We start from the raw sequence: 13,128 nt of genomic DNA on the forward strand, positions 1-13,128 counted from the left end.
ATCCACTTTCAGTTTTATCCATATCAATCTAGAGTTTACTTTCTTACACTCTGTCACCACTCGTTTCAGTAGTAGTGCTACTCCTTCCCTTACTCTTGTCCTCTCACTAATCCCCTAACTTTACTCCCAAGACATTCCCTTTTATAACACAAGTATAGTTTACCTACTGCGGCATATAAAGTTTTGCAAGTACATCCAGTTTAGCTGATCTGACATTTATACCATAATGATTTACATATTTATTTACAATTACCTAAGGATCCTTAACCTTTCTAAAGGCTCCTGCTGCCCAAGGTTGTGCTACTTACAGTAGCAAGGAAATGTATATCCCTTTGGAGTAACAAGTCTTTGACAAGACTGTACTCATAACAATATAACCTCGCCAAAAGTGACTTTTCACTCATGGTGTATCCAAGAGCAGTCAGAGTCAGGTAACACCTACTACATTCACATCTGTTATCTGGTTCTAGTTAAATGTGTTGAAATATAATATTGTTTCAAGGTCTGTTCATGTATATGTAAGTGGAAAATTTCTAGGAGATAAAAAAATACCAAGAGTAGCAATTTGCAATTTCTTGAGTAAAAGGCTGATACAATTTTCTTTCGCCATTAAACTTCACATATATTGCCGCATGGAATGCTCATACACCGCTTTTAAACAACAAGCAAATATAAACTAATGCTATTCATTATTTTCATTACACAACTATGTCTAGTCAACCCAAAAAACAACAGGACAATCTATTAAACATATATTAAAATTACTTTTATTTTATCCAAATTCAAATGAGAGCTTTTACATACTGCTGCCTCAAGAAAATCACAATACCCAGGTTCCAAGACCTGCATGGAGGCTATACTTCTTAACTCTCCAATGTCCACACATTATTCTTCCTTAAAAAAAAAAAAAAAAAAAAAAAAAAAAAATTACTCCCAACCCCATCCTTTCTTTGTGTGGATTACAAAAGTCAAACATAATTTTCTTGTTATTTACTGACACCAATATGGTCTCACCATGGTCACTAAGCTAAGCAACTAAATATATGTACAGACTGGTATAAGTTTTATGGCCTATTTCCTTAGAAATAGGTTTTACAAACAAAATACACTTAAGTGCTAAAGTCTACTTTCATTTGAACCTTTAATCACCATTAAAATTACTTTGTTAAAGGTGGCAGACTTCTGAAATGTGGGTTATAATCAAAATAGTATTGTTTGAAGTTGAGAGAAATGTTCCATGCCATATTAGTGTTGACTTCCATGTGTTCTGATATATCTGACTGGGCATTAATCAGGCATAGGCCTTCCTTTAACCTGAGTTCATACATTCTGGTTAATTTTCATGCATATGAACCATACATAAACAATTAAACTTTCCTCTAAGCTTCAAAGAATGCATCTTTAGGTAAGAATTCACGCATTCTCATTATTTGAAAGCTGATACCGAAAAAAAACAGTTGTACTTTAGATATTAAACATGCAGGTATCATGAGTAAATGGAGATTATAACAATTAAGTGCATTTTCTGTTGGATAATAGAAAGAGCAGGTTTTCAATAACTGAAAATTATGGATACTTTGCACTCAGTTTTTCATGGAAAGCTGACCACTTTCCATCCTCTAGTACTAATAAAGTTGTCGTGATGGGGTTGGCAGGCATACAATATTGATGGTTGGATATAATCCAAACTGAGGAATGACTATCATTTTCCATTTGTTAATTTACATCGCTCAGTTTCAATATTATCTATTAAAAGAAAAAAAAAATCAAATAATGCTTATAGTTTCTGATCACATGATAAAATATTGCACAAAATGTTCATCTTGAATAACTCCTACATTTGGGTAAATGCAATTGGCAGGAAATATAATTTCATCACACATTTATTAAGTGTTTGTGTCTGTGTGTTCAAGCACCTAAATAAACTAATCATAAAGCATACGTAAATTTCTTAGCTTACAGTGAAACCTATATACCTCCAATCGTTATTAAAGCTCTAAAATAATCATGCAAGAAACAGTGAATTGAAATTCACACTGGGGATTAGTGGAAGAAATAATTTTCCTATGTAAAGGTTAGGTTAATAAAATGGAGCCAGAGTCCTGCCTGTCCTCTGTAACTTGTAATATGATTCTGATGAACAATAAAATAACTGAATACAGTGGAACACATTACCTGACATATATAACCGCAAATGTCAAAAGGAGCACCTGCAATTACTCACTTTACATTAAATGTTAAATCAATATCTACCAAAAACCCTACGTCAAAGTTTTGCCCCTCCAATAAATTTTGTAATCATGCATTGCAGTAGGAAGCACATGAATATATGAAATATAAAATGATGATGAAAACAATTATCATGTTTAAAAATGATTTTTATCACTACGTAGACCTAACCTCCTTGGTACACAAAAAAATTTATACGCATGAAATCAATGAAATTAAATCTTAGAATTCTACATAATTTAGAGCAAGTCCTCTCAACTGATGGAAACAGACCAATAAATATTGGTTTTAGTCCAATGGGTAGAACTGCTACTGCTGTGTTGTGTATAAGATTTTTAACTTTGCCACTATGATCACCACCAGACTAGCAAATGCCCTTCTCTCTTTTAAAGGGTGACATATAACCTCACCAGTGGGACATGTTCTATGGTGAAAAATAGTAACATACCTGATTAAATGGACGACTAGCAATATATAGCCTCTGCTTCTGTTTGAATTTTTACACTCTTTTATATGGCAGCAAATTGAGTAACGATCCTTTCAATAGTAACAAGACTGTTCCTTTATGCATGTCATATTCTCAATCATGAGACAGATTTTAATCATGGTTTCCCTATATCAACACTGTTTTCCCCATACCTATGACACATCTATGTATTTCTTCAAAGTACACTTAGTGTGAGCACAGACTGAAATGCACATCATCATAATCATGCATGCCTTTTTCCGCATCCAAATATGGATGGCATATTAAGAATCTTTCCAGGACATTTGGAATACATACTTTGTAATAAAAATCAGTTAATTACTTAGATAAATCAATGAAGACATTGGTTAATATACTATATGTGCTCAGTAATTACTCAGGATATGACTTTTTCATGAGACTGAACACTCATTAACTGGTTAATAATGAAATCAACTTCATCTGCTCATGAGCTGACAAGTTAAATGGTCCACCAATCAGCAGGTGCCCCTTACATTATCAAATATTCATGTTTTACACACAAACCCATTATTCTGACCATTATGCAAAGCACTTAAGTGGCTAGCTTACATCCTGTCAAGCCAATGGGTCGATAAAGACATAATTGAATAATGTAGATATATTCCTTTTGGAAGAACCATAGTTCTAGTGGTGACAATCAAAGCAAACTTGTGACCCTTACAAAACCAATATTGAACACATACCTGTAAAGAATTAATAATTACACAAATCTTCAATGCATTGTTATCTTTTTAGAGTTGCCCTTTAGGTGCTTATATTTACAAAAGTCATAGAAGGCCACAGAAGTTGACACTTTCACATATGAAACAAAATAAGGGGCTGACATGCATAAACAAACACTTGTACAAGATGCTGTTTTTTTGCATATGAATTAAGAAAAAAAAATGAAATCACACTCATACAAATACACTGACACACCTGCTTTTTCACTGAGCAGCAAAGTGTATTGGCCACACTGAACAACACTAAGCTGTTCAACCCTTAACTCTATTTTCAAATAATTATGTCAAAAGTAAATGAGATAAAACTGATTACTCTGGAATCCTTTGTTTCTCCTGATATCAATAAAATTTTGACCTTTAGTTGGCAGGATATTGAGATGAAGAAATTCAGGATAATGAGTTACTATATCTAAAAGCCCTAAAATCGGCAACTTTTTCTCTCTGTATTCTGTATGATGCAACAGGGTACTGTGCTGTTATAGTTGTGATAATCTGGCACTAAAAAAACAAATTTGTGGAGGCACTGAAAACCAAATTTGTGGGGGCACTGATACACAATAAATGATTATTGCCTTTACACACTGGAGCAGTACAACTCCCTAAAGCTAGAGGTAGTACATCATTATTCAAACACTAGTTAAGTAGTTTGCTGAGCTCAATAATTCAAATCATCAGGTGGTATGAGGTTAGTGGTGAGCACTGTGGCCATATTTGTTGTGCCCATTTCGACTGCTCCATCTGCTCAAAAATTCTTTCTCTCTTCGAGTTCTCCTGCACCAACAGAACAAACCAATACAGGTCAAGAAAACACAAGAGAAACCCTCCACATAAATAATTACAACCTGCATGAGAGTTCCATGGGTCATTGTTTTGACAAACTACAGCCGGCCAATTTTTCTGACACAGACATGAAGAAATTATGAAAAATCCTTGATTTTTCATGAAAGCATTTTTAACATTGGGAAACATGATAAAATGAACAATGTAACATAGACATTTATCCTCCTCCAAGTTGAAGTTAGACACAACAAGATAGTTTGCAGGCCAGTATGGTCACCAATGGAGCCTTATCACAACACAAACATCTATCATGTGCTGCAACTTAATTCATTGGTCAGTCCTATCATTAACTGTTAATGAAAGTATTTCATACTAATTTCTTAATGTTAATTTATTTTGTTAACAGCACAATGATAATTCTTAGGTCTCAAATTTAAGGGCTAAGTTGACTGTAACTAACCACAGGCAATGCTAAAACTTAAAAAAGAAAAAAAAAAAAGAAAAAAAATCACGCTTGATCAATCATCAATAGCAATCAATTTTTGAGACACAATTTCTAGAGGCATCCATGTATAAGCTTAGGCTGCCACAACATTATCCACTCAAATAACCAGTGTCTTACATTAACATGCCAGTTAGCCATTACAATGGCAAACTAGGTTAGGCACACATATGGCAACCAAGATGTCTAAACAATGGCAACCCAGATCAAGCACAACACCAGCTGAAGTTAAATCATCATCAAAGGGCAACGTTTTACTGTTATTCACCATATTGTCTGCAAACAATATCACCTATTATTCCTGAAGTTTTCAAGATTACACTTAGGTACAAAACAATTTTCTCACGTTAATCATACGAACAATGTACTTAACTGACAGTGCAGCAAGAATACCCGAGAAAATAATTCATTCCTAAAAAATCTTTGTTCATTCAGCTGATGAACTGCCTTGCTTGCCATGTGAATGTTATCTTGAAATATACATAAGCTACCATCATAATCCACTGAACTGAAAAGTAAACAGCAACGGCATTGTAAACATAATCCTCTTCCTTGCTGACTTACCACAGCTTTAATTAGTGCTTTATAAGTCAATCACAATGACTAATAAAAATTGTTGGTGTTAAAGGCAAATAAGGTCATCCACCATGAATAAACTATATCATTCACACTGTGAACAAACCAAGCCAACCATACTGTGAAAAAAAATCAGGTCACTCACATTGTAAACAAACCAGATCAACACTTGAAAAACCAGGTCATCTTATGTGAACAAACCAGAGTACCCAGAGTGAACATATCTGGTTATTTATAAGTTGAACCATCTCGTCACCTATAACAGTAAAACAAGTTCATCATATATCAGGGAAGCCATGGTAAAGATAATCAAAGTCAGCCAAGAGGACAAGAAGCCAGGTCAACTACTGCCATTCAACCAAAATCATTAACTGATGCTATTCTTCCCTAGGGAGTTCCACAGGAGTTTGGCATTCTTTGCAATTCACAGTTACCTATAGTAAATTTCATTTGTGCAATAACAGCATTTCTACAAACCTTTAAAATTAGTATTTGTTCAGTGCACACAGGCAGAAGCCAGCATTTTCTTCCTATGCGGGTGTTTACTGGTCTCGAAGTTTCTCTGCCTTATTTTTGAGTGTAACTTGTGGGTTCCTGGTATTGTAGATCTTCAAACTTGGCTTCTGTTATCCCACATCTAATGCTTCTGTGCACATAATGATTATAAGAAAAAGCCTGAGTTTCACTCAAACAGTCCAATGTGACCATACAATTATTCTTGTCTTCACTTATACACAGTTTATCAATATAAAAGAGATTTCTAGTCTTAAATATTCCAACATACAAAAGCATAAAAGTTAATTCTCTGACTCAACTTTTTCCTGGTCTCTGAATATTTACCACACGAGCAAGTGAGGGTATGAGAGATTTATGAATTTCCTTGTTTCTGAATATTTACCACACGAGCAAGTGAGGGCATGAGAGATTTAAAAATTTGGGAGGTAATCAAGAGGAATCCAGCTCAGAGAAGTTTCTAGGCCATTATTACATCTCTTTCCTGAGCTAGAAAAAATAAAAAATCAGCATGACCACTCCAACATTTGTGCTTCCAAGTTCCTTCTTGGGATCTTAGCATTATTTATTTTACCACTACGTAAAAGTTTGCCTTGGACCAGCAAGGGATGGTCCATATTACATCCAAACATTTTCCAATACTGTGTGAATTAAAGGCTTTGTAACAATCACACAAAAATGAAAGGAAATTGGTAGGACCACTGAATCACACAGTTGAGAGGAACTTCTGCACTCATGATAGCCAGCTCGCTGACAGGTATCCATTCAGGCGGCATATTCTGAGAACTCAAAAGTTCCCCCTCTAAATTTTTATTCAAGTTGTAGAATTTGGGTGTCAGATGTAATGCACTGATGCTGAGTTATCCTGCGTGATGGTGATGAAAACAAGGGGTTTAATACCATTAGGCTTATAAGTCTATGCAACACAGTCCTCCTAGAATACAATGCACTTCTTCCTGTTCCTCCTGTTTCCTTGCCTAATCTTCCCACGACGTTCCCTCTGTAAAAAACAAAGTATGTTAAGATGCAGGTTCCTGAATTCACTTAAAGTTTAAAAAACAGTTTTCTCATATTGGTAACTAGCTCATGAATGACAGCTTTATCAAGAGCCCGGGTAACACTGATTTTTATTTCATATCTACAAACACTGATTTAGAAAAAGGTGTATGCTGCTCTAAATCAAAATAAATCTTGTGGGTACACAAATAAGAATGACACAAATATGCCAAATAATTAGGCCAACTAAAATTACAAAAGAATGAGTCTTTCTTTCTGCCTCACCCACACACAGACTAATGACACTTTGTCCACAAACATAAAACCTTTCTTTGTTATACAAAACACTTGACAGCACCTCAGCCACACAGGTAATTCTTCATAACTATATTTTCCTGCAGTGAGCACTATGCACTAGCACTGCCTTTTGGCTAAATGGTAGGAGCAATAGACAGAAGTAATAGGTAGGAACATTAGGGAGAATTAGTAGGTAGGAACATTGGGCAGATGTTGTGGTTAGCACTCCTGATTGTGATGCATTCATGGGCTGCCCATGGATTGAGCACATACGTTTGAATCCTGGACACGGCAGTTGGTCCACAGCCAACCTAGCTGTTCATCCACCCTAGGTGTTGAGGGTTTAATTGGTGTACATAGGGTATTCAGTGTTGTGAACAGAAATGGTGAAAACCTTGTGCCAAAAAAAGATTGGTGACTGGGAATACCTGGTTTAAAAAGAGATATACATGAGTATATGTATGTGAGTAGGAGAGATGGTCAAAGGGCATTATTAGATTACGTGTTAATTGATGGGCATGTAAAAGAGGGACTTTTGAATGTTAATATGCTAAGAGGGGCAGCTGGTGGATGTATGATCACTATCTCGTGGAGGCGAAGGTGCAGATTTGAAGAGGTTTCCAAAAAAGAAGAATGTCGGGGAGAAGAGAGTGGTGAGAGTAAGTGAGCTTGGACAGGAAACTTATGTGAGGAAGAACCAGGAGAGAATGAGTGTAGAATGGCAAAAGGTGAGAGAAAATGACGTGAGGGGAATGGGTGAGGAATGGGATGTATCTAGACAAGCAGTGATGGCATGTAGCATGAGAAAGGTGGGAGGTGGGCAGATAGGAAATGGTAGTGAGTGGTGGGATGGTGTAAAGTTGTTAGTGAAAAAGAAAAGAGAGGTGTTTGGATGATACTTTGCGAAGGAAGGAGTGCACATGACTGGGAGATGTAAAAGAGAAAGTGTCGGAAGGTCAAGAGGAAGGTGCAAGGGTTGAAAGAGAGGGCAAATGAGAGTTGGGCAGACAAAGTATCATTAAACCTTAGGGAGAACAAAAAGATGTTTTGGAAGGAAGTAAATAACATGTGTAAGACAAGAGAACAAATGGGAACATTGGTAAAGGGGGAAGTTATAACTGATAAAGTGAGGAGGAGATGGAGCGAGTATTTTGTAGATTCTTGAATGTTTTTGATGATAGAGTGGCAGATGTAAGGTGCATGGTCAGGGTGGTGTGCAAAGGGAAAGAATCAGGGAGTGATTTGGAGGAGAGAAGAAGAGGTGGTGAAAGCCTTGCAGAAGATAAATCTGGCAAGGGGGCAGGTTTAGATGGTACTGCAGTTGAATTTATTAAGAAAGGGGGTGACTATGTTGTTGATTGATTGATAAGGATATTCAATGTATGTATGGATCATGGTGAAGTGCCTGAGGATTGGTGGAATGCATGTATAGCTCTATTGCACAAAGGAGATAAAGACGAGTGTTCAAACTACAGAGGCATAAGTTTGTTGAGTATTCCTGGAAAATTGTATGGGAGGGTACTGACTGAGAGGTGAAGGCATGTACAACTCATCAGATTGGGGAGGAGCAGTGTGGTTTCAGAAGTGGTAGAGGATGAGTGGATCAGGTGTTTGCTTTGAAGAATGAGTGAGAAATACTATGAAAAACAGATGGATTTGTATGTAGTATTTATGCTTTGTGGAAGGTCTTAAGAGTATATGGTGTGGGAGGCAAACTGCTAGAAGAAGAGAAGTTTTCATCGAGGGTGTAACGCATGTGTACGAGTAGGAGGAGAAGAATGATTGGTTCCCAGTGAAGGTTGGTCTGTGGCAGGGGTGTGTGATGTTCATTGGTTGTTTAAGTTAAGGATATGGTGGTTAGGGAGGTAAATGCAAGAGTTTTGGAGATAGGGGTGAGTATGCAGTCTGTTGGGTATGAGGAGACCTGGGAAATGAGTCAGTTGTTGTTCGTCAATGATATAGCACTGGTGGCCAATTCAAGTGAGAAAGTAACAGAGGTTGCTGACTGAGTTTTGGAAATGTGTGTGAAAGGAGAAAGTTAAGGGCAAATATGAATAAGAGCAAGGTTATTATATTCAGCGGGTTGAGGGACAAGTTAGCTAGGATGTGAGTCTGAATGAAGAAAAATTGGAGGAAGTGAAGAGCTTTAGATATCTGGAAGCATTAACTATTCATGGCATCAAGGAAGGGGCAAAGGTTCTGGAAGTGATGAAGAATGTGGGGAAAAAGAGAATGCTATGTTGGAGAGTAAAAATGGTTATGCTTGAAGGAATAGTAGTTCCGACAATATATGGTTGTGAGGCATGGGATATAGATAGGGTTGTATGGAGAAGGGTGAATGTGTAGTGCTGTCAATGGACCAGGGAACACGAAATGTCTGTAGGGCCTGGATGTGGATAGGGAGCTGTGGTTTCAGTGCATTACACATGACAGCTAGAGACTGAGTGGGAACAAATGTGGCCTTTTTTGTCTGTTTTCCTGATGTTACCTCGCTGAAGCAAGGGGGAGAGATGCTGTTTCCTGTGGGGCGGGGTAGTGCCAGGAATGGAAGAAGGCAAGCAACTATGAATATGTACATGTGTATATGTATATGTATATGTTGATATGTATGTGTGCATGTATATATATGTGTATAAGAGTGGATGGGCCATTCTTCATCTGTTTTCTGGCACTACCTTGCTGACATGGGAAATGGCAATCATAATATTTTTTTTTTTTTTTTGCTTTGTCGCTGTCTCCCGAGTTTGCGAGGTAGCACAAGGAAACAGACGAAAGAAATGGCCCAACCCACCCCCATACACATGCCTTGATTCAATCCACTGACAGCACGTCAACCCCGGTATACCACATTGCTCCAATTCACTCTATTCCTTGCCCTCCTTTCACCCTCCTGCATGTTCAGGCCCCGATCACACAAAATCTTTTTCACTCCATCTTTCCACCTCCAATTTGGTCTCCCTCTTCTCCTCGTTCCCTCCACCTCCGACACATATATCCTCTTGGTCAATCTTTCCTCACTCATTCTCTCCATGTGACCAAACCATTTCAAAACACCCTCTTCTGCTCTCTCAACCACGCTCTTTTTATTTCCACACATCTCTCTTACCCTTACGTTACTTACTCGATCAAACCATCTCACACCACACATTGTCCTCAAACATCTCATTTCCAGCACATCCATCCTCCTGCGCACAACTCTATCCATAGTCCACGCCTTGCAACCATACAACATTGTTGGAACCACTATTCCTTCAAGCATACCCATTTTTGCTTTCCGAGATAATGTTCTCGACTTCCACACATTCTTCAAGGCTCCCAGAATTTTCGCCCCCTCCCAAACCCTATGATCCACTTCTGCTTCCATGGTTCCATCCGCTGCCAGATCCACTCCCAGATATCTAAAACACTTCACTTCCTCCAGTTTTTCTCCATTCAAACTCACCTCCCAATTGAATTGACCCTCAACCCTACTGTACCTAATAACCTTGCTCTTATTCACATTTACTCTTAACTTTCTTCTTTCACACACTTTACCAAACTCAGTCACCAGCTTCTGCAGTTTCTCACATGAATCAGCCACCAGCGCTGTATCATCAGCGAACAACAACTGACTCACTTCCCAAGCTCTCTCATCCCCAACAGACTTCATACTTGCCCCTCTTTCCAAAACTCTTGCATTCACCTCCCTAACAACCCCATCCATAAACAAATTAAACAACCATGGAGACATCACACACCCCTGCTGCAAACCTACATTCACTGAGAACCAATCACTTTCCTCTCTTCCTACACGTACACATGCCTTACATCCTCGATAAAAACTTTTCACTGGAAAAAGGTGAGAACAATGGAAGTAAGGGGAGTGGGGGAGGAATGGGATGTATTTAGGGAATCAGTGATGGATTGCGCAAAAGATGCTTGTGGCATGAGAAGAGTGGGAGTTGGGGTGATTAGAAAGGGTAGTGAGTGGTGGGATGAAGAAGTAAGAGTATTAGTGAAAGAGAAGAGAGAGGCATTTGGACGATTTTTGCAGGGAAAAAATGCAATTGAGTGGGAGATGTATAAAAGAAAGAGACAGGAGGTCAAGAGAAAGGTGCAAGAGGTGAAAAAAAGGGCAAATGAGAGTTGGGGTGAGAGAGTATCATTAAATTTTAGGGAGAATAAAAAGATGTTCTGGAAGGAGGTAAATAAAGTGCATAAGACAAGGGAGCAAATGGGAACTTCAGTGAAGGGTGCAAATGGGGAGGTGATAACAAGTAGTGGTGATGTGAGAAGGAGATGGAGTGAGTATTTTGAAGGTTTGTTGAATGTGTTTGATGATAGAGTGGCAGATATAGGGTGTTTTGGTCGAGGTGGTGTGCAAAGTGCGAGGGTTAGGGAAAATGAGTTGGTAAACAGAGAAGAGGTAGTAAAAGCTTTGCGGAAGATGAAAGCCGGCAAGGCAGCAGGTTTGGATGGTATTGCAGTGGAATTTATTAAAAAAGGGGGTGACTGTATTGTTGACTGGTTGGTAAGGTTATTCAATGTATGTATGACTCATGGTGAGGTGCCTGAGGATTGGCAGAATGCGTGCATAGTGCCATTGTACAAAGGCAAAGGGGATAAGAGTGAGTGCTAAAATTACAGAGGTATAAGTTTGTTGAGTATTCCTGGCAAATTATATGGGAGGATATTGATTGAGAGGGTGAAGGCATGTACAGAGCATCAGATTGGGGAAGAGCAGTGTGGTTTCAGAAGTGGTAGAGGATGTGTGGATCAGGTGTTTGCTTTGGAGAATGTATGTGAGAAATACTTAGAAAAGCAAATGGATTTGTATGTAGCATTTATGGATCTGGAGAAGGCATATGATAGAGTTGATAGAGATGCTCTGTGGAAGGTATCAAGAATATATGGTGTGGGAAGTATAATATATATATCATTTTTATACTTATTATACTTAATCGCTGCTTCCTGCATCAGTGAGGGAGCGCCAGGAAACAGATGAAAAGTGGCCTATCCACTCATATACACATACATAAACATCCATACACACACATATACTTACACAAATATACATGTACATATTCATACTTGCTGCTTTCATCCATTCCTGTCACCACCCCCTGCTTCAGCGTTGTAGCATCAAGAAAACACAAAAAGGCCACATTCGTTCACACTCAGTCTCTAGCTGTCATGTGTAATGCACCGAAACCACAGCTCCCTATCCACATCCAGGCCCCAAAGACCTATCCATGGTTTACTTCAGATGCTTCACATGCCCTGGGGATAGGAGGGAAAGAATACTTCCCACATATTCCCTGTGTGCTGTAAAAGGCGACTAAGAGGGGAGGGAGTGGGGGAATGGAAATCCTTCCCTCCAGTTTTTACCTTTCCAAAAGAAGGAAAAGAGAAGGGAGCCAAGCGAGGATTTTCCCTCTAAGGCTCAGTCCTTTGCTCTAAATGCTACCTCACTTATGTGGGAAATGGCAAATATATGAAAAAAAAATTCATCTTATATTCATTCATATATTTATTGATTATACTTTGTTGCTCTCTCCCGCGTTATCAAGGTAGCGCAAGGAAACAGACAAAAGAATGGCCCAACCCACCCACCTACAAATGTATATATATATATATATAAATCCAGACACGCACATACACATACCTATACATTTCAACGTATACATATATATACACACAAAGACATATACATATATACATAATCCAAATCATTTTCCCTAACCCTCTCACTTTGCACACCACCTCGACCAAAACACCCTATATCTGCCACTCTATCATCAAACACATTCAACAAACCTTCAAAATACTCACTCCATCTCCTTCTCACATCACCACTACTTGTTATCACCTCCCCATTTGCACCCTTCACTGAAGTTCCCATTTGCTCCCTTGTCTTACGCACTTTATTTACCTCCTTCCAGAACATCTTTTTATTCTCCCTAAAATTTAATGATACTCTCTCACCCCAACTCTCATTTGCCCTTTTTTTCACCTCTTGCACCTTT

General features: G+C 38.3%; 1 protein-coding gene across 2 annotated transcripts in view; it reads right to left on the bottom strand.

Moving 5' to 3' along the window:
- Positions 1–558: 558 nt before the first annotated feature.
- Ras85D (ras-like protein 1) overlaps positions 559–13,128 on the bottom strand; it is a 48,526-nt gene continuing 35,956 nt past the window's right edge. For both annotated transcript variants that reach the window (XM_071656839.1, XM_071656840.1), the window contains exon 6: positions 559–6,830. In XM_071656839.1, the coding sequence (XP_071512940.1) occupies positions 6,765–6,830 (66 nt within the window). In that variant the 3' untranslated portion in view covers positions 559–6,764. The remainder of the gene's footprint in view (positions 6,831–13,128) is intronic.

Source organism: Panulirus ornatus, chromosome 63, assembly GCF_036320965.1.
Source record: "Panulirus ornatus isolate Po-2019 chromosome 63, ASM3632096v1, whole genome shotgun sequence".
NCBI lineage: Eukaryota > Metazoa > Arthropoda > Malacostraca > Decapoda > Palinuridae > Panulirus > Panulirus ornatus.